Source organism: Delphinus delphis, chromosome 3 (assembly GCF_949987515.2).
Source record: "Delphinus delphis chromosome 3, mDelDel1.2, whole genome shotgun sequence".
NCBI classification, from domain to species: domain Eukaryota; kingdom Metazoa; phylum Chordata; class Mammalia; order Artiodactyla; family Delphinidae; genus Delphinus; species Delphinus delphis.
Genome location: NC_082685.1, coordinates 12,615,230 through 12,641,707, shown reverse-complemented (window position 1 = coordinate 12,641,707; position 26,478 = coordinate 12,615,230). Strand labels below are relative to the sequence as shown.

At 54.9% G+C, this 26,478-nt stretch overlaps 1 protein-coding gene across 2 annotated transcripts; it reads left to right on the top strand.

Moving 5' to 3' along the window:
- The first annotated feature begins 905 nt into the window (after positions 1 to 905).
- Positions 906 to 24,707, top strand: SLC25A42 (solute carrier family 25 member 42). Of its 2 annotated transcripts, none has more exons than XM_060008000.2 (8): positions 906 to 998; positions 11,973 to 12,087; positions 16,358 to 16,463; positions 18,103 to 18,128; positions 18,823 to 18,989; positions 19,391 to 19,507; positions 19,992 to 20,143; positions 21,968 to 24,707. In XM_060008000.2, the coding sequence occupies exons 2-8, from the start codon at positions 12,007 to 12,009 to the stop codon at positions 22,273 to 22,275; spliced, it is 957 nt and encodes a 318-aa protein (XP_059863983.1). In that variant the 5' UTR covers positions 906 to 998; positions 11,973 to 12,006; the 3' UTR covers positions 22,276 to 24,707. The 2 variants fall into 2 exon arrangements, with proteins under 2 accessions (XP_059863983.1, XP_059863982.1); XM_060007999.1 differs by lacking the exon at positions 906 to 998 and adding an exon at positions 10,230 to 10,643.
- Positions 24,708 to 26,478: the final 1,771 nt, after the last annotated feature.

Genomic DNA, 26,478 nt, shown 5'->3' with positions numbered 1-26,478 from the left:
GGAACTTGACCTCTCTGTGCTCTGATTTCTGTGAAGTGGGGCCAGTGGTCTCTTTGACCTCATGGGCTTGTGGTTAGGATTCGGTTAATGCACCAAAGGCTTAGCAGGGAGGTGGTTCCGACAGGGAGGTCATTTGATCCTGTGGAGGAGAAAGCTTGAACTCGGAGAAGTCAAACATTTCCAGAAAATCACAAAGTGCGTGAGTAGGATTCCACCTATTTCCACGTCTTCGCACTACCCGGAGCTGCAGCTGAGTGACCTCCAGCGAGTCTCTGCCCTCTCCGTATCATTTGCAGGGGAACAGCGGGTAGTGAGGAGATGAAGAATTATCCACGAGTCTTTCAGCCGTGATGGCCAAGCTCAGGGCCCAAGTTGGAGGTCCTGCTTCTGCGTTGGGTGGCCCGAGGGTCTGACTTCGCCACAGCCTCAGGGGACCCTGCACGTGACCCCCGAGGCCACCTCCGGCCACCGCGCTCACGGCCAAACTCTGCACCTCGTTTGCTCCAAGTCTTGGCCAGGGCGCACGGCCCCTACGATTGGCCGCCGGCCCTGCCCGTCTTTCGCATCGTAGCCAATCTCCGTCGCTCTCCGGGCTACGCCCTCCGTTCCTCTTGCGCCAGTAGCGCCAGCTTCTTCGGAGCCCCGCCCTTACTCCGCAGCGATTGGTCACCAGGGATGCCCGTCTTCTTCCAAAGCTCCAATCTTCGCCCGCCTCCAGGCCCTAGCCTCCCAGCACCTCGCGCCCAGCAGGACCACCCTGGGGACCCACTGTGTCTCCCGATAGCCCCGCCTCTTCTCCTCAATGATTGGCTTCAGGAGCTGCCCGTCCGCTTCATATCTACCAATCTCAGCTGTCTCCAGAGATGGTTGGCCAGCACGCAGCCAATCGGAGTACGGCGTGGACCCCTCCCGCGGCGCGCGCGGAGGGTGCGCGAGGCGGGGCTGTGGCGGCTGGAGGCGGCGGCGGCGGCAGCGGCGGCAGCGACACGTCCCAGTCGGTGAGGGGGCACGCGGGGCGCGGGGCGGCGCAGGCGTCGAGGGGGCCCGCGCCCCTCGGGCCGACCTAGGGCGAGGCCCATTGCTGTCATGGGCCCGGGGCGGGGGCGGACGAGGCGGGGCGTGACAGCAGCATCGCGGGGACTGGGAGAGGTTAAAGCCTCCCCCCCCCGCCCCCAACACCGCTAGTCTGGTGCCCCCTTGGGGCTCCCACAGCCGGATCGGAGCCTCTCTCCGTCAGCCCACACATACCTGACACCACATCCTTTCTCTTTGACATCTCCCCTCATACACCTGAGACTGTCCGCCTCGCTGACATCCCCCACACCCCTGGGGCCGCGCCCCCAGGCGCCTCGCACAGTTAACTCTGCACCCCTACACGCATCTGACTCTGTGCCCGCACTTACATTCCCCTTCACACACCTGACACCGCGCCCCCGCTCATGAACACCCACCGACACGTCGCTTGAGACTTCCCCACGATGACAGCCCCACACCACAGGGCATCCTCACACACACACACCCGGTCCCCGCGCCACCACACCTGGGCCTGCACCTCCACACCCAACACCTGAGCCTGTGACCCCAGACTCACCGTCCCCCACTCACATCTGTGCTTGTTCCTATCCCCTCGCTGGCTTTTCTCACAGCCAAGTCTGGGCCCCTCTCACTGCCCCCCACCTTAAGTAATCTGGGTCAGTGCCCTCAGGTACTCCCTCCACACATGCACATGCCTGCCCAGTACCCCTGGCAACCCCCTCTGACTCGAACATCCCCAGTCTGTGCACCCACCCGTACTTTTTTCCACATTCACCTGTGTTTGTGCCCCCTCCGTAATCCAGGTTTTCCAACATTCACCCAAGCCTTGCTATCTCAGAATCATTACAACCTCCACCCCCACCCCCAAGGAAAAGCGCACCCAGATGTTATCTTTTCACTTATCACAGTCTCTAAAGTGATTTCCGGGCTTAGAATAATCCCATGGGCCAGACAAAACCGGAATTATCTCCATTTTACCAGCAATAAACCTAAAGCGATTTGAATTGGGGTGGCATTGCCCACCCCTTCCTGAGCATTGCTGCTGACCCTTCTCTGCGGACCTCCTCCACTTTTGCCCATCTGTTGTGTTTATCTCTGAGGGGTTGGCAGGGGAGAGGAGGGGAGGGGAGGGGAGGGGACCCCTCCCTGCAGCTGTTCCTCAGGAGTCCTGTCTTTGACTGGGTCGGGAAAGGCTGAGCTGGAAGGGGCGGCCCCTGGTCGCTTTCTGAACACGTGTCTCAGAGCCCTGGGGCTGGTGGAGACGGGGGCCCTGTGGCAGCTGGGCTTCAACACCTAGGGTGCCGCAGGCCCAGCTGGTAGGGTCGCCTGGGGTGGTGGGGTTTGCTGGGCTTCCACCCTCTGGCCCAGCTCTTACAGACTGAGGCCCCTCACTGACCCGGGAGAGTTCCTGGAGACTTAAAGCTGATAAACCGAGAGAGTAAGGCAACACTCTTCAGAGTGAGAGAGCTAATGTTTCAGCTGCTTAGACACAAACTGCAAAACTGGAGCCTGGCATGGTGCTGGGGATAAAGATTTTTCTGGAACTTTTCAAGTTCCCTGGAGGGTGATTTGCAAGTGTGCAGTATGGAAAGAGGCTGGTGGCTTTAGTGTTAAAAAAGCAATAACATGCCGTTTCCTGTAACGCTTGCATAGTACTTCTTATCCCTCTCCTGTCTCTCCCTGCAAAGATGGTGCTGGAATGTTCTGGAGGGTCTTGTCACCTTCGGCTTCAGTGGAAACTGAAGCCATTGGGGTTTTCTGTCCAAATTCAAAAGGAGTCGTTTAAAATGTGTGTGTATGTGTAGGTATATGCATATATATATGTACATATATACACATGCACACATTTTATATATACGTATGTACGTGCATATATTATATATATACACACACACGTGCGAATATATGAATAAACCTTGACAAGGTCATTGATGTACATGGTAAAAAAATAAATAAAATCAAACAGTACAAAAGGGCATAACAGTAAAAAACAGGCAGGTCTCCCCATGCTGGTTCCCCATCCCCCTCTGGAGGCCCTCATTGTTAATAGTTTCTCCTGTATGATAATGTTCCCTTCCAGAGATAGTCTATGGTTGTGGGGAAGATGTGCATATTCCCCCTCACCACCCCTTTTAAACCACTGGTAAATTTCTATCAAATTTTACCAAAAGGGTAAGTGATTTTAAAACAAGTCCCTTACTGATGGCTGTTTAAGTTGTTGCTGGTGTTTCGCTTTTACAAACCGAGCTGCAATGGATAGATAGAATTTTGCATGAGCAAATATGTAGTAAACGTGTGTGGGGCTCCAGCAGTGCACAGACGCGTGGAAACCTCTCTGTCTTCATGGAGTTTGACATCCAACTGCAGCAACTTCCTAGGAGTGGCCAGGCCAAAGCGCATGTCCATTTAAATGGTTAATGTTCCTCTGTGGAGGCTGTGCTGTCATCAGTATTCTCTCAGCTGTGAAGTTGGAATGCCTGTTTCCTCCCCCAGCAGCCAGGACGGTTATTATCAAGTGTTCTGCTCTCTCCAGTCTTCTTATCTTGTCTCTGAGGTGTTCTGGCCCATGGGAGTGGTGATTAAACATTAGATTTCTGTTTCTCTTCCAGAGTCTAAAGCTCAGTCCAAGAAATATTTGAGTCCCTCCTCTGCAGAGCTCTGAAGGAAACCTTGGGGGTTGGGGTGGAGGGAAGGCGGTCCTTCTAGAGAAGGAGATGCAGGTATCACCTGGAGTCCCAGGAGGGGAGGTCTGAGAAGTTGGCTGTTGCTCTGTATTTTGTTTTTTTTTTTAAGCACCGGGATCCGGCAAAAGAAGGAAGGTGTCAGATGAGATTGAGACAAGTCAGATGTTAAATCTATTTGAGAAGTTGTCTTGAGATTTTCTTGAGTTGTCAGTGATTTCCCACTATTGGTGCCAGGTGGAGGGCGTCATCCGACTGAGGGCAGGCCTTTTCCCATGTGTCATCCCGTTTTTTGGTTCTTCTATTTTGACAGTTAGACATTAGAGGAATATTGAGATGATCAGAGCTATTAGCTTGTTTGGGTTTTGCAAGCCAGCTCTTTTAAAAATGCATTGTATTTTTTATTTTAAGTGTGAAATACTTCTTAATAATACAAGTATGTAATGTGTGCATGAAAAGAAAGACGGTAGAAAGAATAACGAAACCACCACCCAGTTTAAGAAGTAGAATGTTCCCCCAGGGGCCCCTCCCTGGTCCCTGTGCTATTTTTAAAATATGCTTGTCAACATTTGTTTTCTTCACTGAATACCTTTTGCTGCAGCTGAGTGCTTGGGTTCCAGGGTCTCAACAAAGATCAGGAGAAGCCAGGTTTTCTGTTGAAGTTCTGCCAGCTGGGCAACCTGTGAGGTCCAGAGAGAGGTGCAGTGACCTCGGGGTCATGGGCAGGTCACTAGCCGAGGGACAGTACACACTTTGGGGGCCTTGGTCTCAGACTCTTGCTGTATTAGTTTCCTGGGGCTTCCATAACAAATAACCTCAGGCTGGTGGCTTAAAACAGCAGAAGTTTATTCTGTCCCTGTTGTGGAGTTCAGAAGTCCAAAATCAAGGTGTCGGCCGGTGCTATAGACTCAATGCTTGCGTCTCCCCTAAAATTCATATGTTGAAACTTAATCCCCAGTGTGATGGTATTAGGAGGTGGGGTTTTGGGAGATGATTCGGTTATGAGGGTGTAGCCCTCATGAATGGGATTAATGGCTTTATAAAGGAGGCCCACGAGAACCCCCTTGCTCCTTGTGCTATGTGAGGACACAGAGAGATCACCATCTGTGAATCAGGAAGAGCATTCTGAACAGACACCAAAGCTGCTGGCACCTTGACCTTAGACTTCCCAGCCTCTGGAACCGTGAGAAATACATTTCTGTTGTTTATAAGCCACCCAGCCTGTGGTGTTTTGCCACAGCAGCCAGAACTGACTAAGACAGCAGTGTTGGTTCCTACTGGGAATCTTTCCCCATCTCTGGTGGCTGACAGAGGCAGTCCTTGAGTTCCTTGGCTTGTTGGCCACATCACCCTCATCTCCACCTCCATCTTCACATGGACTTCTTCCCTGTGTGTGTGTGTGTGAGACCTCTTATAAGGACACCCATCATTGGATTTAGGGTCCACCAAATCCAAGATGATCTCATCTTTTTTTATTTATTTATTTATTTGTTTATTTTGCGGTACACGGGCCTCTCACTGTTGTGGCCTCTCCCGTTGCGGAGCACAGGCTCCGGACGCGCAGGCTCAGCAGCCATGGCTTACAGGCCTAGCTGCTCCGTGGCATGTGGGATCTTCCCGGACCAGGGCATGAACCCACGTCCCCTGCATCGGCCACTGCGCCACTAGGGAAGCCCTGATCTCATCTTTTTAATTAATTAATTTGTTTGTTTGTTTGTTTGTTTATTTTGGCTGCACAGGGTCTTAGTTGCAGCACATGGGATCTTTGTTGAAGCATGCAGGGTCTTTTAGTTGTGGCTAATTGTGGGATTAGTTGTGGGATCTAATTCCCTGACCAGGGATCGAACGCGGGCCTCCTGCATTGGGAGCATGGAGTCTTAGCCACTGGACCACTAGGGAAGTCCCCAAGGTGATCTCATCTTGATATCCTTAACTAATAATACCTGAAAGACCCTATTCCAAATAAAGTCACTTCCTGAGGTCCTGGGTGGACATGAACTTCGGAAGACCTCACGTAACCCCTACAGCTGTGAAGCCAGAATTCTTGGCAGGGCGTTATTGAAGAAGGTGCTTATCCAGCAGCCTCTGCTATTTCAGACAAGACAAGGCCAGCAGGGTCGGGGCAGAGCCGGGTAAAAAAACAAAAACAGAACAAGAGGGACTTCCCCAGTGGCGCAGTGGTTAAGAATCCGCCTGCTAATGCAGGGGCCACAGGTTCGAGCTCCGGTCCAGGAAGATCCCACATGCCGCGGAGCAACCAAGCCCGTGCACCACAACTACTGAGCCTGTGCGCTACAGCCCACGAGCCACAACTACTGAGCCCTCGTGCCACAACTACTGAAGCCCACACGCCTAGAGCCTGTGCTTTGCAACAAGAGAAGTCACCGCAATGAGAAGCCTGCGCACTGCAGCGAAAAGCAGCCCCCGCTCACCTCAACTAGAGAAAGCCCACGCCGCAACGAAGACCCAACGCAGCCAAAAAATAATAATAAAAAATAAATAAATAAATAAAATTAAAAAAAAATTTCGGTATTACTGGCAACAACAGAAGGGACAAGGTACAATAGAAACAAAAGAATGTGGAGAAACCATCTGGCCCAGTTGCCTGCCTTGGTGCAGAGCCCAGGCCTCTTGCCCTGGAGAGAGGGAGGCAGCAGGGGCCGCAGGGGCTGGAGGAAGTCGGGAGGGAGGGGGCTCCGGCCTCAAGAGTTTCAATCGCCAGCTGAGGCCACCCTCCATATACTCTGGGCCTCACCCTCAGCCACGTGGGCTGTTGGTCACCATCTGACCAATGATGGACTCCAGACAACACTCAAAAGAGCCCATGTTCTTGGGCACAGATAAGGGGGCCCGACCTGGGGGGCTGGGCGCGGAGAAGTCCCAGGCACAGTGACCCCACGCTGGTGGCAGAGGGAGCCTGGCAACTGTCCTGAGTATGGACAGTTGTGTCCACTGCTGTGTGGGCAGTGGGAACCCCATTTCAGTGAGGGAGGCCTCGGGGCAGGTTGGGGGGTAAATTCAGAACCTTGTGGCAGTTTGGGGGAAGGAAGCCAGTAGGGGGCATGGCAGGGGTGCCTGAGTGCAGGGGGAGGGGCTCTGACCTGGGAAGGGCACAGCGGGGGTTGGGTCAGCCACACGTGGGTTGTGTCCTCTGTTCTTGAAGAGGTGAGTGGCGGGAGGCAAAATGCCAACTGCTGGAAAGTACGTACATCCACAGTCAGGCTCCCTCCGTGCCCTTATCTCCTCCCCTGTATGGAGAGTCCCCATCACTGTTTTTTGGGGTTTTTTTTAATAAATTTATTTATTTATTTATTTTTGGGCTGCGTTGGGTCTTCATTGCTGCTTGCGGGCTTTCTCTAGTTGCGGCGAGCGAGGGCTACTCTTCGTTGCGGTGCGCGGGCTTCTCATTGCGGTGGTTTCTCTTTGTTGCGGATCACGGGCTCTAGGCACACGGGCTTCAGTAGTTGCAGCTCACGGGCTCATTAGTTGTGGCTCACGGGCTCAGTAGTTGTGGCTCATGGGCTCTAGAGTGCGGGCTCAGTAGTTGTGGCGCACGGGCTTAGTTGCTCTGCAGCATGTGGGATCTTCCCGGACCAGGGCTCGAACCCGTGTCCCCTGCACTGGCAGGCAGATTCTTAACCACTGAGCCACCAGGGAAGCCCCCCATCACTGTTGACAGCACTCTATAAACACCTGGTCTGCTTCCAGTCTTTGCATCGGGACAGCCTCCCACCTGGGTTCAGGTAGGTTCACTCATTAGTGACAGGCTGGGTGGCATCCTCCTGTGAGGGCTTAGGTCACACACTCTCCCTGTCCCCCTCTCCTCGCTCCCCCATAGCTTCCCATCCAGACCTTCATACCTTCACTGGGACCAGCACCTGGCTGTGGCCTTACTGGCCCATGAGGCTTCATGCTCACCTGTCTGGGGGCACAGCACACATTCCAAGGTGTCTGCTAAATCACCTGCAGAGAGATGCTCCCCGCAATCTGCCTCAGTCTCATCTACCAGTTGCATTACTGTCCCCACACATGCCAACAGCCCCCTACCAAAGGTTAAACGCACTTTTCTCATTATGAGTGCAGTCTGGTACCTGTCATGTTTTTAAGTTATTTTTTTTCCTTCCCAGTGACCCTGCTGTTTCTTTGCCTTTGTCTTGAGTTTTTTTGTTTTTGTTTATGAAAGGGCAAAGAGCTCTTTACTTCCTAGGAAAATAGCCTTTGGCCTAAGAGGCAAAAACTTGAGAACTCCCCCACCCCCAACCCCACCACTGCCCCAGGACAGGAATCTGCTTCTCTCCGCCCTGCAATCCTGGAGAGCTTCCTGGAGGCACCGGGCCCCGAGGGAAGCAGCTTGCAGACTCTGGCTGCCCCTTCTGCTTGGGGTTGGGGGGCCTGAGGCACCCCAGCTTCTCCTCCAGAAAGGATCTTAGATTCCTTTCGCCACCAACTGTCTTGAGACAACAGAAGTTTATTCTCTCACAGTTGTGGAGGTCAGAAATCCCAAATTAATCCTCCTGTAGAGCCACTTCTAAGGCTCTAGGGGAAGATTCCTCCTTGTCTCTTCCAGCTTTTATGCTTTTTGTGTTCCTTGGCTTGTGGCTTGTGTGTATCATTCCAATTTCTGCCACTGTCTAAACACGGCCTCCCTGCCTGTATCTGTTCTCCTGTCTCTTATCAGATCACTTGTCATGTTGTTAGGACCTACCCTCATCCAGGGTAAGGATCTCTAGATCTTTACCTTAATTACATCTGTGAAGGCTTTTTTCAAATAATGCCACATTCACAGATTCCAGGGAGACATGTCTTGGGGCGGGGGTGGGGGGGGCCACCATTCAGCCCCCTGCAGGTGCCTTCCTGGGACTCAGCCTTGGCGCTCTGTCACCTGCAGTGACATGCTTTTGTAGGTCTGCACTGGTTTGTGTGGTGCCTTTGTTTCTGTTTGCATCCACCACACCGAGGCTCTGTCTGAGCCCTCTGCAGAGCTCCCAGGGCAGGCCCTGGGCCGGGGCCAGGGGAGGGAGGGAGGCAAGTGCTCAGACTCTAGACTGTATGAGGCCGGGACTAAAGGGCTGGATCCTTTCTCAGGAGGGCAGTTTTGCAGAACGTGTCCACATTCACCACGCCTGACCCAGCCCTAAGAAAGGCCGCACTGGGAATTCCCCAGCGGTCCAGTGGTTAGGACTCCGCACTTCCACTGCAGGGGGCACGGGTTCGGTCCCTGGTCGGGGAACTAAGATCCCACATGCTGCGAAGCGCAGCCAGAAGAAACAAAGACTGCACCGTCTGCATCCGGGTGCCCAGGTGTGAGGACAGTCCCCCGGGGTCCAGAGTGTTGGGGGGTGCCACTGAGCAGCAGCCGGACGCATGGAGGGTGATAGAGTCACGGTGTCCTCCACAGACTGACACCCCAGCCACTGGCTGGAAAAGATCCCTAAGGCCTAGTTTCTCTTTGTTTGTTTGTTTGTCTGTGAGCAGTTTTAGGTTTATAGAAAAATTGCAAAAGTAATACAGAGTTCCCCTCCACCGCACACACCCAGTTTCCCGTATTAATAACATCTTCCTTTGGTATGGTACATTTGTCACAACTGATGTACAAATACTGATCCATTATTATTAACTGAAGTCCATTGTTTATTCACATTTCCTTAGTGTTTCCCTAATGTGCTTTTTCTGTCCCAGGATCCTCACATTACCTTTAGTCGTCACATCTCTTTAGGCTTCTCTGGGCTAAGATAGTTTCTCAGACTTTCTTGGTTTCGACGACCTTGACGGTTTTGATGAGAACTGGTCAGGTGTTCTATGGCCCTTGGCCCTTGGTTGGGATTTGTCTGGTGTTTTTCTCATGGTTGGACTGGGCTTTGGAGCAGAGGACCACAGAGGGGAAGTGCCTTTCTCGTCACACACACACACACACACACACACACACACACACGTGTCCTGGGCACGCGCCATCAGTGTGACTTATCACTGTGGTGTTGACCTTGATCACGTGGCTGAGGTGGCGTCTGTCAGGTATCCTCACTGTAAGGTTACTCCCTTCCCCCCTTTCTGTGCTGTGCCCTTTGGAAGGAAGTTGCCACGTGGCCCACACCTAAGGGGTCGTGCTTACGCTTCCCTTCCTCCAGCACTGAGCATCTGCGTAATTTATTTGGGATTCTTCTGCCTGGGAGATTTGTCTCTTCTCCCTCATTTATTTATTTATTCAATCATTTATTTATATCCATGTGGACTCTCGGCTATTTATCTTACACTTTGGGTTATAATCCAACACTTCTGGGACTTCCCTGGTGGTCCAGTGGTTAAGACTACGTGCTTCCACTGCAGGGGGCACGGGTTCGATCCCTGGTTGGGGAACTGAGATCCCTCATGCCTTGGTGCAGCCAAAAACAAAAAAACAAACAAAAAAAACCCAACACTGCTTTATTGATTTTGTTGCTCAGCATTCCTGCTTTGGCCACGAGGAGCTCTTTGATTTGCCTTTGTGTCCCATTTTCACAGTCCCATTGACTTTGGTTCCTGCCTGACACCTCAGGGTGGTCCAGGCTCATCGTTGAGTTTCTGGCCCCGTCTTAGAAGCAGCTGTTCATCCCCGAGCCAGGGACCATTTTAGGTAGGAAACAGCGGCAGAGGCCACCTGGAACAGAATCCTGCTTGTGCTTCCTAGGATGTTTCGTACCAGCGGGTGCCTGGGAGGACCTGGAGGGCAGGAGGGGCTTCCAGAGCTGGCTCAGGGGGGCATCTGCCTCGTTTGCATCATTTTACAGGAAAGCATGTTGATTCATTGGGTGATTTTAAAGCAAGGGATACCTCCAAGCATACCGGTGCCCAATGGCATCTCCGTGACACCAGTCCTTCATCCTTTTTTCCTCCTGGTCCCCTCCATGTGGTTGGCTGAGCTTTGAGTGTGCCTGCACTAGGAGGTTAAAGGTAGGTTTGTTATCCAAAAACTGGGTTCACGTTGTGGTGGGTGTCAAGCAAATAGACACAACTAAGTCAAAGATGGGGAGAAGGAAGGATGTATTACTTGAGGTTGTTAGGGTGGACCCCGATCCAATAGGACTGGTGTCCTTACAAGAGGAAAAGACATTCTTTCATAAGAGGAAATTTGGACACGAGCCTGTGTTACCTGAAAACTGGGTTCATCTCTTGGTGGTGTCAAGCCAATAGAGACAACCAAGCCAAAGATGGGGAGGGGAAAAGGAAGGATTTATTATGACTTTCAGCAAGTAAGGGGAACACCGGGGACCTTTCCCAAAGCAGTGTCTCCCCGAACAGCAAAATTGGGGAAGTTTTAAGCTCAGGGTACATGCATATTCATGAAGGGGCTTGAACAGAGGAGACTTCAGCATAGAATTGGGGCAAAGGTCCACAGAGTCCAAGCTTTAGTTGATTGAAGTCAAGAGGGTCAACATCATTCCACCCTCCACCTGGGTGGGGGCCTTAGTTCCCAGAGAACTCAAAGATATGTTTATTATTATGTCTATCCCTTGAGGAGGAACTAGGACTCTGCACTACTGTCTAACTGCCTTTTCTCTGTTCCTGCATTCCTTTGTTCGCTTTAGATCATTAATTACCGAGACCTGTTCAAAGGCAAGCATTGCTGCCAGGCTTAGCTCACAAAATGGCTTGGGCCAAAATGGCTTCTCTTATGTCAAGAGAGCCATTCCTGGTTCTCTTTCTCCGGGGACCCCCTAACTTATCTGCTTACAGGTTTCCAGGGAGGAATCCTCAAGTATTAGGACACTTTACTATAACTTGCCCGCAAAGGGCAGGCAGCCACACAGTAGGACAAAGATTAATTTTCTAAAAGTATTTCTGTGGACGGAGTCTCAGGTCCAAGCTGGCATAAGCCCAGAGGGCATTGGGCTCCAGGGCAGGTGGAGCCCTCCAGCCTCCACACCCTACACCCTGCCACGCCCCTGCCTCCTGCTGTGTGACCTTGCTGCCAGCTTAACCTCTCTGAGCCAATCTGGGCAGTTGGTACTAGGGTAAAAAACAGAGGACTCAGAGGCCCATTTGTGAGGATGAAATAAAAGAGCTGATGAGAAGAGCTTTTGTAAATGATTAAGCAGTCAGGTCAGGGGACTGACATCCAGATGTAGGTTCGGGTGTCTTTATCCTGCAGAGAGACAGAAGCCAGGTTAGGAGAAGCGTGCCACTGAGGCAATGCTGGCATCGGGCCACTTGAGGATGAATCAGAGGCCCCAGGCTGGTGGAGGAGGCCAGATTCTCACCTCGTCCCTTCTTGCTCCCCAGGACTGAGTCTCCCGCCGTCCTGAGCAGGCCTGGAATGGGTAATGGTGTGAAGGAAGGCGTGGTGCGTTTGCGTGAGGATGCTGAGCCCATCCTGCCCGCTCATGTGTCTTCAAAGGCAAGTACCCTGGCCCCCCCCATTGGGCATTCTCACCCAGTCCCTCTCCTGTACTCGCACCCCATTACAAATCACCCCTGAACACGCTGAGGGCGAGGCCGGGGAGTGATGCAGGCCGCCTCCTATTCCATTTTTATAGCCCCATTTGTGCTGTGGATCCAGCTGCCCTACCACTTGGCAAGAAGCCAAAACCTCGCTCAAATTTGGCTAGGATGTCGAAGGTGTCCTTGAGCCCCTTTTCTCACTCAGATTTGCCAACGCAGAAGAATTAGCCAAAGGTGGGGTGGGCTGCAGGGGAACTCCTCGCTCCAGGGAGGAGTTTACCCTCAGCTCTGAAATTCATCTCCGATTACGCCCTTCAACTGAAGACAAAAGCCTTATTCCCTCATAAAGAAATTGGATCAGGGACTTCCCTGGTGGCATGGTGGTGAAGACTCCGTGCGCTCCCAATGCAGGGGACCCAGGTTCGATCTCTGTTCAGGGGACTAGGTCCCACATGCATGCTGCAACTAAGAGTTCACATGCCACAACTAAGGAGCCCATGTGCTGCAACTAAGTAGCCCGTAAGCTGCACCTGCAGGAGCCTACCCGCTGCAACTAAGACCCGGCGTGACCAAATAAATAAATAAGTAAATATTTAAGAAAAAGAAAAAAGAGAAGAAATTGGATCAGCCCTGTGCTTGTTCACCATAGAAGCCAGTAGAAGTTCTCCCAGCTGAACCTAGAACATGGACTAACCAACCCACCTTCACTGCCAGGCTGGCTCAGGCACCCGCAGGCAGTTCTCAAAGTCCATGGGCTCAAAGCCTGAAGCAGCATCATCCTCTGGCCCTCCTGACCTTTCCCCAAATTCCAGGTCTCCCTGTGGAACGCCAGGTGGGCAGGAGGACTGGTTCTCGGGGCCACCGTCACCATCCTGGGGGTGGGGGCAAGCCCCAGAGCAGGCACCCATCCCTCACAGTTGAGTGAACTTCGCGTCAGAGTGTGAGGGAGATGTGGCTTTCCCTCCACTGGCCCGATGGATCCCGCCAAGCGGACACGCCCAGCAAAGGCCCCCGTGCCTGACGTGCACTGGGACACGCACAGCGCCGGTTTTCCTCTGCGCTGGCTGGCACAACCCACGTCAGTCTTGGCCTGCTTGGCCAGCCCAGTGCAGGGAGCTCCCTCTGCAAAGTCCCATTTCTTTAGTTAAGGAGCCAGGCATCTTCTTGTGATGTTCACCACTGGTGTGGATCCCATCTGTGGATCACCTGTTTCCTCTCCGTCGGGCTGCCTGCCTCCTTTTTCATTTGCAGGATCTCTCCATATGACGGGTATGGAGACTTTGACCATTCAGTGATGCCTATGCCGGCCAAGCTCTTTAAAGAATAAGCCAGCTGTGGTCATTTAAGAATCAGTTGGGGGGGCTTCCCTGGTGGCGCAGTGGTTAAGAATCCGCCTGCCAGCGCAGGCGACACGGGTTCGAGCCCTGGGCCAGGAAGATCTCACATGCCGCAGATCAACTAAGCCTGTGTGCCACAACTGCTGAGCCCACATACCTAGAGCCCGTGCTCTGCAACAAGAGAAGCCACCGCAGTGAGAAGCCCGTGCACTGCAATGAAGAGTAGCCCCCACTCGCTGCAATGAGAGAAAGCCCATGTGCAGCAACAAAGACCCAACATAGCCAAAAAAATAAAATTTTTTTTTAAAAAAAAAAGGTCAGTGGGAACTTCCCCGGTGGCGCAGTGGTTAAGGATCCACCTGCCAATGCAGGGGACACGGGTTCGAGCCCTGATCCGGGAAGATCCCACATGTTGCAGAGCAACTAAGCCCGTGCTCCACAACTACTGAGCCCACGTGCCACAGCTACTGAAGCCTGCGCGCTCTGGGGCCCGTGCTCTGCAACAAGAGAAGCCACCACAGTGAGAAGCACGCACACCACAATGACAAGTAGCCCCCACTGTCATCAACTAGAGAATGCCCGCGCACAGCAGTGAAGACCCAACGCAGCCATAAATAAATAAATAAATAAGCTATGTGCTGCCCCGATGCCTCTTTAAAAAAAAAAAGAAGTCAGTGGGAGCGTCTGCCGAAGGCAGCAGCAGCCTCCTCCACTAAGCATGTGAAGTGGGCTCACAGCATGTCCCTGGAGCGCCACACTGAGAGCTAGGGTTTAAGGATGTGTGTTCCCCATGTGCAGAGCTCGCTTTGTGATTGTAAGCACCACAAGTTGCGCAGGAAGTAACCTGGTGAAGGAGATGGAAGGTACACATCGGCTCCACTTCTGGTGCCCACAAAGCACGTAGACTCCCCTTAGGGCATTCCCTTTGCTCACGGTGGCTCGAGGTCAGCTGTCACCACATTGATTCACAGAGAGGAAACTGAGGCACAGGGCCTCGGAGCTGGTGCCAGGAACACCGCTGAGCCTTCTGGCATCAGATGTCCACAACCCTCAAAGCCAATAGGACCAAAGGACGAGAACCTTGCTGTGTGACCCAGAAAAGGCAGGGGTCCCCCGTGACAGGCCTCTGTGAAGCAAGAAGATGGAACCCCCTGGTGAAGCTTGGCCTCAGAAACTGAGAGGGGAAAACACTGCTGCGGGACTCTGTTCTTTTAGGGAGAGGTCAGCTGGGCTGGTGAAGGGAGCACCGAGCCCAGACTCAGGCCAGGAGTGTGGACAGACCCAGCCCTTCCCCCTGAGCCACCTGCTGAGCTGAGCAAACTTGGGGCGTAGCCCTGGACTCCACCATGCCCACTCGGACCCAGGCTACCAGTTGTACCCCCAAATGCCCCTTCATCCCGCCCCTCTCGCAGCCTCCCCTGGTCCCATCCTCTGCCATCTCCATCCTGGGTTTCACAGGAGCTGCCTCTTCTCTGGTTCCAGTTAAAATAGCCTGTTCACCTTCCACACTTCTCCATTTCTCTTTAGGCAAAGACCAGCCTCCTTGTCAGGCCTCCACACTCTGTGGGGTCCAGCCCCAGCCACCTTTCGTCTCTTCTCTCTTCCCTGTGCCCGTCCCTTTCCCTGTGTCAGCCACCCTACCCTCCTTGTGGTCCCCCAGGGCCCCGCACTCCTTCTCACTGGGGCCTCTGAGCGTTGCGTTCCTCCCCCTCTAAGAGTGTCACACACACATGCGCACACACACATACACACAAGCCCTGCAGTTAGGTGTGCCTCATCCTTCCACCTCGGTTCCTTACCCCTCACCCCGCATTCTCCTGGAGCCCCGAGCCCCCTCCTCATAGCCCCTCCCAGATTGGTGATTGCTCACACATTTGTCTGAAGGGTTAGTTCATGTCTGGCTCCCCCCGGGGACTGGCAGCCCCGTGAGGGGAGTGGGGAAGGCCTGTACATGCCCCAGCCCCGCTCCACGTGTCTCTAGTCCCCTGAGGGCGCCTGGTCCGAGCAGACTTCACAGATTCCCGGGATCACTGAGCTACCTGCTCCTCACCAGCCTTGCGCGCTGCAGAGTGAGGACATGTGGGGCGTGTCCAGAAGAGCACTTCCAGAAAGTTCTGTGGCTGAGTCAGCAGCGGGGATGGAGACTCCAACCCGATGAGCAGGTGGCTTCCTGTGTGACAACTCAGGTCTCCCTGGGCCTCTAGGGAAGGAGGGCTGTTGGAGCCGGGGCTCGGGGAGCCACAGGAAGACTTGGGAAAGCACTGGCTCTGAGGCTGGCCACAGGAGTGCACAGTGCTGGTCAGCCACATCTGTCACCATCGCCCTTGCCTTGGCTGGATGAAGAGCCACAGATGCCAGCCAGCCCCTGAAGTCCTGATAGAAAGTTGTGGAAAGGAGACACGCTGAACAGTCAGGGTCTGCTTGCCTAATATGCCCCACCCACTCCCCAGACCACCAGGAACCTTCCCCCTGAAACACTGCAGTGGGAGACTCCCTCACACACAGGTGGTGGGTGGAACCAAGGCTTGAAGGTAGGACAGGTCAGGGGTGACGCTTATGTTTGGAGTTCGTCCCGTCGTAGGCCATCTCCGAGAACTTGGAACCTCACGGGACAGCCCAGCCAGTGCATGACCTCTCATGTGGTTGGTCCCTGTGGCCCAGGAGGTTTTCACTGTGTCCCACCAGGCTTTGTGGCTGCTGGACCCACCATGGCTCAGCCCATGCCCAGCATGCTTAGGGCCTAGCAGGGCTGTGTCACTCTGGCCACTGTGTGTCTGTCAGCCCTGGACCAGGGGGAGAAGGTAGACGCTCAGGAAACTTTCCCGAGCAGAACAGACGCCTCCTCTCCCTCTCTGATGACAGACTGCGTGTTCGTGTGTTTTCTTGCAGAGTGATCACAGGCAAGTTCTTAGCTCCCTCCTGTCAGGGGCCCTGGCTGGCGCTCTTGCCAAAACGGCGGTAGCTCCCCTGGACCGAACCAAAATAATCTTCCAAGGTAAACGCTGCCTGTCCATCTATCCCCTGCGATAGAGAAGCTGCCAAGCAACCCTCCTCCCCCTCCACGGCCCCCCAGACCGCTCTGCAAAGCGGTTTTTAAAATGCCTCTGTAGAATCCACTTAGAAAGTCTGTTAGTGTTTAGGACTGACGTCACAAAGTACCACAAACCAGGCAGCTTAGAAGAACAGGAATTTATTCTCCCACTTTCTGGAGGCCAAAAGTCCAAATTCAAGGTGTCTCTAGGATTGGTTCCTGCTGGGGCCCTGAGGGTGGACCTTTCCTTGCCTCTTCCAGCTTCTGGTGGCTCCAGGCATCCTTGGCTTGTGGCCGCTTCCCCCCAGTCTCTGCCTTCCCCTCTGTGCCTGGGTCCTCTCCTCTTATAAGGACCCATGTCACTGGATTAGGGCCCACCCTCCTCTAGTGTGACCTCAGTTTAATTATATCTGCAAAGACTCTGTTTCCAGTTAAGGTCGTGTTCACAGGTGCGGGGGGTGAGGACATGGCTATATCGCTGGGGAGGACACAGTTCAAGAATCCATCTCCCTCCCTTCTTAGGGTTGAGCAGGCACAGGGTCCCCTGAAGATGAGGCCTTTCTGTCCTGCAAATGGTGGCCAGTGCCTGAGGGGTGCTGGGAAGGAGGACGGTCACAACCTGGGACCCCCACCCCTCAGCTGTTTGGGAGGAGAGGACTGCTGGGCCTCAGTTTCCTCATCCATATAACAGGAGCATTGATATCAACCTCCTCCCTGAGGAGGAGGGGGTGGAGGAGTGAGCTGACGTGGGAAAGGACGGGCATGCAGCTGAGCACACGTCCCTTCCCCACCACACACACACACATACACACACATACACGCACACACACACACACACACACACACACACACACACACACACGCATACCCAGGCAGCTGTGTTGTTCCTGGAACAGATGCTCAGCGTAGCGCCCTACAGGGAGCTTGGGTGTAACTCCGAAGGCAGGTGGTGTGCATACGTCCACACAGACGGGAGCGCAAGGCTATCCTGGGAACACAGCCGACGCTTGGGAAGCGGAGGATGGGGGGGGGGGGGGGGCGTGAGCCAGGCAGCCCTGGAGAGCGGGAGAGTGGGCACTAGGGCTGCCTGGGCCAGGCTGTGGAGAAGAGAGGGCAGGCCGCAGATGTCAGACACCCCCGTGGCCTTGTCCTGCAGGAGCCAGAGCCCCTTGGCTGACCCCCACATGGCTGGTGGCTGGGATGCCTCCCCCAAAGGGGTCTGGCAGAAGTGGGGTCCAGCAGGGGTAGGGACTGCTGGGTGTCAACCCCGGAGGGGTGCGTCCTCCCACAGGCCCCTACAGAGATCCTCACTGTCCTCGGGGTCAGGTGGCAGCTGGGCTCCCCTTCCTGGGGAGAAGCCGGTGTGCAGAGGGGCCTGGACGTGGGCCAGGGGCGGTGACGAGGCTCCTGGGAGGAGGCTGACTCTGCTGTGGAGGCCCCCACCTCAGCCCTTGTAGGGGTTGGGGGGGAGGCATTCCCAGGGGAGGCTCTCACTCCCCATGCTCAGACCAGACCCCTGCGGAGGGGGTCATGCAGACTGGGGGGAGGGTCCCATCCTTCATATCTCACACTCTCTGTTGTGTTTTGTTTTGTTTTTTTCCAGTGTCCTCAAAAAGATTTTCTGCCAAGGTGAGCCACTAGGTCAAGGAGCCCCTGCTCTAGGCCCTTCAGCTCCACCCTGCTGGGCTGGCAGCAGCAGAGGAGGAGGGCGGTAGAGGTTGGGGAAGCGTTTTTCAAGGTGCTTTTTCCCATTGGTTCTCCCCCACCCCCGCCCCAGGCCAGCTCCAGGGCCGCCGGGTGACCAAGGCCTCCCTTGCCAGGCACCAGGGCCAAGGCCACCCATCTGCACCCTGAGCTCTGCCTGGACACAGCCCACCCTGGGAATTGACGGGAGACCCCCCCCCCTGCATCCTTGGGGTAGTGGTGAGAGGACTTGACAGTCTAAAGTCACAGTTGTCATATTTGATTTATTTTTAAACACGGAGCAGGTGCTACCTTCTTAATAAAGGAAAAGAAGAATATTTTAAAAAGCTAGACTACCAGACGCCAACAAACACCCTCTGTGGGGCTCTGAGCCTGCTCTGCAAGCCTGGGTCCCTCTGGCTCGCTTTCCAGTTCCCAGGGCCGGAGGACTGGGGCTGGGCGTGCGGGGGTCCTAGCGCAGAGCCCAGAGAATGCGGGGGAGGGGGACGATGGCTCCCCCCAGGCGCAGGGCTGGGCCACGTAAGGTGGGCAGGGAGGTCCAGCGCTCTGCCAGCAAAGGCACTGCTCAGGCAGAGCCGGAGGGCACTGACATTGCCCCTTTCCCCTGCCCTCCCCCCAGGAGGCCTTCCGGGTCCTCTACTTCACCTACCTCAACGAAGGCTTCCTCAGCCTGTGGCGCGGAAACTCGGCCACCATGGTGCGCGTGGTGCCCTACGCCGCCATCCAGTTCAGCGCGCACGAGGAGTACAAGCGCCTACTGGGCAGCTACTACGGCTTCCGCGGAGAGTGAGCCCTCCCTCCCGCCCCCCCCCCCCCAAAAAAAAACCCTCTCAGCGCGATTACATCACCCTGTTATCCTGTCTTCCACCTGCTCAGCGTTTCAGAACTTCTCTTGTTTATCCGGTCTCCCCTCAGAACCTAAGTCCCAGGACGGCCACTGATCCTACCTGTGCCCCAGAGCGGGTAGGGAAGGTGCTCGTTGTTCATTCATTCGTACGAGGAGGGGGAAAGGCGAGGCAGCCAGGGCAACTTCAAAATGGCATCCACCCAGAGACTCTCCCCCGCGCCGCCCGCTTCAACTCGGCTGGCTTCCTTGCAGCCAGTGCCGTTCCTCCATCCCTCCCCGCCCCCAGACCTGTAGGCACCCGGGGCGTTGGCCTCTGACCTTCTCCCCGACCCTCTTTCAGAGCCCTGCCCCCTTGGCCCCGCCTCCTCGCTGGTGCACTGGCTGGAACGACGGCCGCTTCGCTGACCTACCCCCTGGACCTGGTCAGGGCACGGATGGCCGTGACCCCAAAGGAAATGTGAGTCCTACACGCACAGCGACGTTTTCACCAGCAGCGGGGGCTCTGTGTCTAGTGGGGTCCCCGGGTGGGCTCCCTCCCTTGGGCCCCTGGGGTTTGGGTCTGGGCCTCCACATCCAGCTGCAGACAGAGCTGGGCTGAGGCTCTGCTACCTCCCCCTCCCCCGGTACCGCAGGGCGGGCCAGGTGTGCGGCTCCACAGCTGTTCCAGAAAGGCCGTAATTGGGTCTCTTAGCTTGGGGATCAGTTTCTGCTCCCATCCAACCCGCAGTGTTCATGTGGAGGCAGACCCAGCCAAGCGCTGAGCACAGCGGCGTGATCCCAGTGGTGAAGGTGGCTATGGCCTTGGGCGTGCATGGCCCCCTCGAATGCCAGAACTTCTGTGAGGTTCTGTCGGTCAGCATCCAGGCCTGTCCCCGCTGACGTGGGAAGAGGCGAGAATTAGCGAACTGAGGCCTCCCCCCGCCCCCTGCTCTGTCCTGCAGGTATAGCAACATCTTTCACGTCTTCATCCGTATCTCCCGAGAAGAGGGGCTGAAGACCCTCTACCACGGATTCATTCCCACCGTGCTGGGGGTCATTCCCTACGCCGGCCTGAGCTTCTTCACCTACGAGACACTCAAGAGCCTGCACAGAGGTCAGGAGTGTGGAGCCCGGGCAGCACCTCCGCGGGTCACACAGAGCTGGAGGCGGGTGGAGGCAGAGGGGCACTAAGAGTCCCCTGGGAGGGGCAGGCCGGGGGCCCAGGGTCTGGATGAGAAGACACATATCAGGCCAGCCCCGGGGAAGCTGGACTCCTGACCTTTAATGCCTCATTTTGAGAGCAACCTTGTGAAGTCCAGAGTGTCACCCAGAGGGCTGGAGGCCCCTGGTGCGCACACAAGCCTACGGGTGAAACCTAGACGGAGGGGAAGTGCCCTCGTGTGTTTTGGTAATTTTGAGAAACTAGAAAAGTACAAAGAACATTGTAACCCCACCCATAACTTCCCCCCTCCTGGTCCGATCCGTCATTAACAAACTGCCTTATTTGCTCCAGGATGTTTTTTGTTAAAGAAGGAAAACGGTCCAGGTAAAGCTGAGATCCCTTGTCCAGAACCCCCAGCCCCACTCCCCTGAGCCTCCTTATTAGGGGTGGGGCTCCACCCCTCAACTCTGTTGGAAACCCTTCTACCTGCGCTTTTGTGTAGCGGGAACAAGCCTTGTGCTGTTTCCTGGTTATGGGAAGCAAGTGAGCAGTCACCTCGTACACTTCTGGGTAGTGCAGCTCTGACCCATCCTTTTAGCAGTGGAGGGGGGAAGTCCCCCATTGGGGCGCCGTGAGGCCATTTGTGGGTTTTCTGTGATCAGCTGACATCAAGAGCTCCTCTCCTTGTGTGGGTGTGAGACCCCGTTTTTTTGGTTTTACTCTCCATCCTCTGCTCTTCCAGTAACTGCTCTTGCCCTGGCGCCCTGCCCCCTTCTCACCCCTGGTGGTGCTGGCAGGTTCTTTAATGTTTTGCCAATCTGCTGAGTGAGTAGGACATCTCCCTGTTTTTAATTCCTAGTTTCCAATTTACAACACATTTTTAAAGAACCCCTGTGATCCCTTGCTGCCCCTTCCTCCCTCCAGCCCACCTGCCCTCACAGCACCCAGGGGAGGGTGCCTGTCAGGCAGGCTGGGCTGTGGAGAGGGTTCCAGACATGAGTGATGTTTTCTTTTTTTCCAGTTTTTTTTTTTTTTTTTGCAGTACGCGGGCCTCTCACTGTTGTGCTTCTCCTGTTGCGGAGCACAGGCTCCGGACGCACAGGCTCAGCGGCCATGGCTCAGGGGCCCAGCCGCTCCAAGGCATGTGGGATCTTCCTGGACCGGGGCACGAACCCGCGTCCCCTGCATCGGCAGGCGGACGCTCGACCACTGCACCACCAGGGAAGCCTTTTTTTTTTTTTTTTTTTTTTTTTTTTTTAACATCTTTATTGGAGTATAATTGCTTTACAATGGTGTGTTAGTTTCTGCTGTATAACAAAGTGAATCAGCGATAAGTATACACACATCCCCATATCCCCTCCCTCTCGCGTCTCCCTCCCACCCTCCCTATCCCACCCCTCTAGGTGGACACACAGCACCGAGCTGATCTCCCTGTGCTATGCGGCTGCTTCCCACTGAGTGATGTTTTTTCTTTACTAGATGAGAAACAAGAGTGACTGGGTGTGAGCTCGTTCTTGGTCTTAGGACTTGGTTATATGATTCTTTGTGCTTTTCTGTCTTGTAAAAATCTTTTATCTCTCAAATTTGATTGAAAACGAGGGACCAGTAGGTGAGGAAGTAGGGAAGCTATGGCCTGGGTGGGAAGGCCCAGGAGAGCCGGTCAGGTCCTGAAATGCAGCTGTGACACTGCCGGCGCACGTGAGCGCGGGGCGCAGGGGTGCACGGGTGTGCGCCCCCTCCCATCGCCCTCACAGCCCCTCCCCCCCTCCCCTGCAGAGTACAGTGGCCGCCTGCAGCCCTACCCCTTTGAGCGCATGATCTTCGGGGCCTGCGCGGGCCTCATCGGGCAGTCGGCCTCCTACCCGCTGGACGTGGTGCGGCGGCGCATGCAGACGGCCGGCGTCACGGGCCACCAGCGCACCTCCATCGCGCGCACGATGCACACCATCATGCGGGAGGAGGGCGTGGTGCGCGGCCTCTACAAAGGCCTGAGCATGAACTGGCTCAAGGGTCCCATCGCTGTGGGCATCAGCTTCACCACCTTTGACCTCATGCAGATCCTGCTGCGGCACCTGCAGAGCTAGGGGCCAGTGGGGTCGGCTGCTCTCGAGCTTCAGTTCGCGGTGGACCGCTGACCCCTTCTGTTTCTGAGCCCAGCGAGCAAGGGTGCGCTGGGTTCCACCCAGGAGGTGCGCGGATGCGCCTTGTGGAACAAGCTGGGGGGCCTGGGCTCAGTGCGCACAGGTCTGAGGGGAAAGCCAGTGGCCCTCGAAGTGCATTGTTGGGACCGGGGGGCCGGAGCTCCTGTGCTCTCCTCTTCCCGCCTCAGCAGGGCCGGGGCTGCCCCGGGAGGTATTACCGTGAACGCCCTGAGTGATGAGGGGCCAGCACTGCTTCCTGGTGCGCTCTGTGTCCTTGGACAGGCCCCTGGTTCTAGTGACCTGGTCCCCCCTGGGCTCAGAGCCAGACCCCGCCTGCCCCTTGTTGTTCCGAGTCTATGTCCGTAGTGGGGGCAGCCCCAGAGAGTGTGGGGCTGAGGCCTGGCCTCCTGCCCTGTCCCCATGAGACCAGCCTCCTGCTCAGCTGTGGCTACAAATGCAGCCTCTCGCCCCGCCCTGCCTGACCCGCCTTTCCTGCCTTCACCACTTCCCCCGTAACACAACTCCTTGTCTGTCCCAGTCTACAGCTTGGGCACAGCCTTCTCCTAAGAGTGTTACCCCGATCCCAGACTCTATCCCGGGCCCCTGGGATTGGGTCTTCCCCTCTGTTGCGCCCCCCCACGCCCCAGTTTGTAATGTTCTCCGGAGGGTCACGCCTCCTCCGGGCAACAGGGTTTGAGGAATTGCCATGGATTTTGGGTCTGAGCCCCAGCCTGAAGCATCTGCCTGGGTTGCCAGGAAGCTCTCATCCCCGCCCCACTGGCTGCACTAATGGAGGCTGGGCCTCAGGCCCTGACCCTCTGCCCATAGGCATGGGGGCTCGTGGGGGGGACCCATGGCATCTGGCACATCCCTGGCTCCCCACCTGGGCAGTTATTTGGCTGGGACATGGGGCAATTTAAGGCCCGTGGGGTTGTCTGATTTCCCGTGAACGGAGCACATGGAGGCAGCTGGCCGCCTTGATTCTCCCAAAGTGAGAGCCCGAGACAGCATCTGGCCTGGGGGCAGGAAGCTTGGAAGAGTCAGGGTACCCCAGAGATCTGGTCTCACAGAGGAGGCCCCCCAGGGCCCACCGGGAATCACAGGGACTTGGAAACACCTGTTTCCTAATGACATTTGGAGTTTGGTTTTTTTTGGTTTGGTTTTGCAATTTGGCTGGCCCTGGGTCTAGACACAGTAAACCCTGACCAGTCCAATCTGGTTCCAGGACCAGGACCACCAGAGGGTCGGTTTTCACAGTGGGCTCAGTAGCCATGATGTGTGAAAGGGTCTGAGAGGGTATCTTTGTTGCCACACATGCATTTCCAGTTGTGATTTTCATTTCCTCCCTTTGTTCTGTCCTGTTTCTGTTTTTCTTGCCTTAGTCCCGTGGGTGTGAAGACCCCTCTTTCTGTCCTTCCTGCATGTTTCCACCAGCCAGCCCCAGTCTTGTCCCCAGACTCTCATTCCCGGGGGCCCAAGCAGCCTGTGATGGCTGTCCTGTTGGGTAAGCATCCGACCCACCTTCTCCCCCAGCCTTGCCCAGTGCTCAGGAGAGGCAGGGGCGTCCCTCACAGGGAGACAGGATGGGAACGTGAGGGCCCCCAGGCGAGAACAGCAGGGACTGGCGGTCCACCCCAGGTGGGTGAGACCAAATAGATGGTTAGGCAGCACCCTCCTCTGAGCTGCAGGCTGGGCAGGAGAGGGGAGGGTGCCCCAGGGTTGCTGGCCCCAGTTTGCCTCCCCAAGGTGGCTCCCAGCCAAGCGAGCCTCGGCAGCATCGCCCCCGACCCCCCCAGCCCTGCACACAGTCGGACCTGCACCCTCGGCAGTCACCCCTCTCACTGATTGCCTGGCCTGATTTGGAGTTACATTTTGACGCCATGAAGACACTTTGTTTATATATAATGTTTATATATTTTAAAGATTTGTGACAAGAGAGTATATTTAATAAAAATTAAAATGACTTTTTCTCCTGCCCATGTCTCTTCTTCGGCTCTGGCCCTCACCCCCCATGAACCAAAAACAGGGTTGAAGTTATTTCGACAGATTTTTTTTTTAATTAATTTATTTAATTTATTTATTTTTGGCTGTGTTGGGTCTTCGTTGCTTCGCGTGGGCTTTCCCTAGTTGCAGCAAGTGGGGGCTACTCTTCGTTGCGGTGCGCGGGCTCTAGGCACGTGGGCTTCAGTAGTTGCGGCACGTGGGCTTCAGTAGTTGCAGCACGCAGGCTCAGTAGTTGTGGCACACAGGCTTAGTTGCTCCGCGGCATGTGGGATCTTCCCGGACCAGGGCTCAAACCCGTGTCCCCTGTGTTGGCAGGCGGATTCTTAACCACTGCACTACCAGGGAAGCCCCATCGACAGATTTTTGAATAAACTTTTTTTTTAATGTAATTGCTGTTTGGACTGTTAAATGATTGGCTAGAAAGTGCAAACTGCACAGAGTTTACCATGAAAAGTAGGTCTACCTCCCAGTTCCCTTTGCGGGATGTCTCCCATTACCAGCTTCTTGTGTCTCCTTCCAGAGAGATCCTGTGCACAAAGGGACACACTTGTCCCTTTGGGGACGTCAGTCGGGATGGACCATGTGGTACTCAGGAAGCACTGGGTGGGGGGACACAGCTCAACTGGCGGCTGATGAGAACTCCATGTGCCAGTGTCTTTAGCTCTTTCTTCTTTGGCCATTTGGATTCCCCAGGAGTCTTCAGTCTCATGCCTGGAAGATTCTGTAATCTGCACACAGGGTAAGGGATAGTGGCTCTCTCCATTTAGCTTTATGTGTACTCACTTAACCCCATTTGCCACCACACCCCCTACCAAGCCTGGCTTCCCTCCTTCTGGCTGCCTAGTGGTACTGTGGGAGGGACACAGGTACCTGAACTTCCCAAACAGCTTCCACACCAGAGGCCTCCATAGTCCACTGCCATCTTCAGCCCAGCCCAGTGGGACCTGGTGCACTCAGTGCCTATGCGAGGTTCTACAGGTAAATCTGGCTGGGCTTTGTGTTTGCCTTCCATGGACCAGGCAGTCAATTGTGGCTCCTCTCTTAATTCCCACCTTCGGAATGTTCTGTAGCCTCTATACTTTTACTAGCGTTTTGAGAAGGATCAACATGAGAGGATGCATTTAGTTCGCTTTAAGCCTTGTGTTTAACACACTTTTCATTTTTATCCATGCAACAGAAGCACAGAGTTTCAAAAGTCAAACACCCGTCTAGGGGCCAGGACAACAGCATTCCCAGCTCCCCCTGCCCCACATGTCAGCACTTTCTTCGGGTGTCTGGTTATAACCTCACTTCCCTAAGTGAAATCATGCTCCCTGTTGCTTGTTCTTGTACGAGATGTGTAGCAAATCAGTGGGGCAGCTGGGCTTGGGAGGAGAGGTTGGTGAGGGCGCTTCTCCCCTCAGGTGACACACACAGGTGAGGGAGCCTGCAGCAAAGTGCAAGGCCCGGAGGTGGGTCACGCTCGCCGCGTTGGCTGGGCAGCTATGCTGGGTCCCACACCATCACTTAGGCCCTTGGCTTCCACCCTGGTGAGGGAAATGGCTTTGCTTTGTCTTCTTTAGTCTTTTTTTTTTTTAATATTTATTTATTAATTTATTTGTTTGGCTGCATCGGGTCCTAGTTGCAGCACTCTGTATCTTGTTGAGGCGTGCAGGATCTTTCACTGCAGCACGCGGGCTCTTCGTTGCGGTGTGTGGGCTTCTCTCTAGTTGTGGCCTGCAGGCTCCAGGGCACGTGGACTCTGTTGTTTGCAGCACGCCGGCTCTCTAGTTGAGGCGCGTGAGCTCAGTAGTTGTGGCGTGCAGATTTAGTTGCCCCGCAGCATGCGGGATCTTAGTTCCCCCGACCAGGGATTGAACTCACGTCCCCCGCATTGGTAGGCATATTCTTTACCACTGGACCACCAGGTTAGTCTCACCTTGTCATTTTTATTCTTAATGTACATTTTACATGTGCTAAAAGATTACATAGCTTACATTGTGAAAAAAACAAGACGGGCTCAAAATGGAGTCACTTACGCTAAGGCTTATGTCACCAAACCGAGACTTACAGTTTCAGCTTGTCCAGAAATGGACTCTGAAACCAGTCAATCAGAAATTGCCTGATCAGCACGAGTGAGGTGATCTACCTGATAGACAGCTG

Bases quoted from the DNA above. Each gene is read 5' to 3' on its own strand.
- SLC25A42 (XM_060008000.2), top strand. From the start codon at position 12,007: ATGGGTAATGGTGTGAAGGAAGGCGTGGTGCGTTTGCGTGAGGATGCT. The intron at 18,990-19,390 runs GTGAGCCCTCCC...ACCCTCTTTCAG, and splicing joins TACTACGGCTTCCGCGGAGA to AGCCCTGCCCCCTTGGCCCC. The intron at 20,144-21,967 runs GTCAGGAGTGTG...CCTCCCCTGCAG, and splicing joins ACTCAAGAGCCTGCACAGAG to AGTACAGTGGCCGCCTGCAG.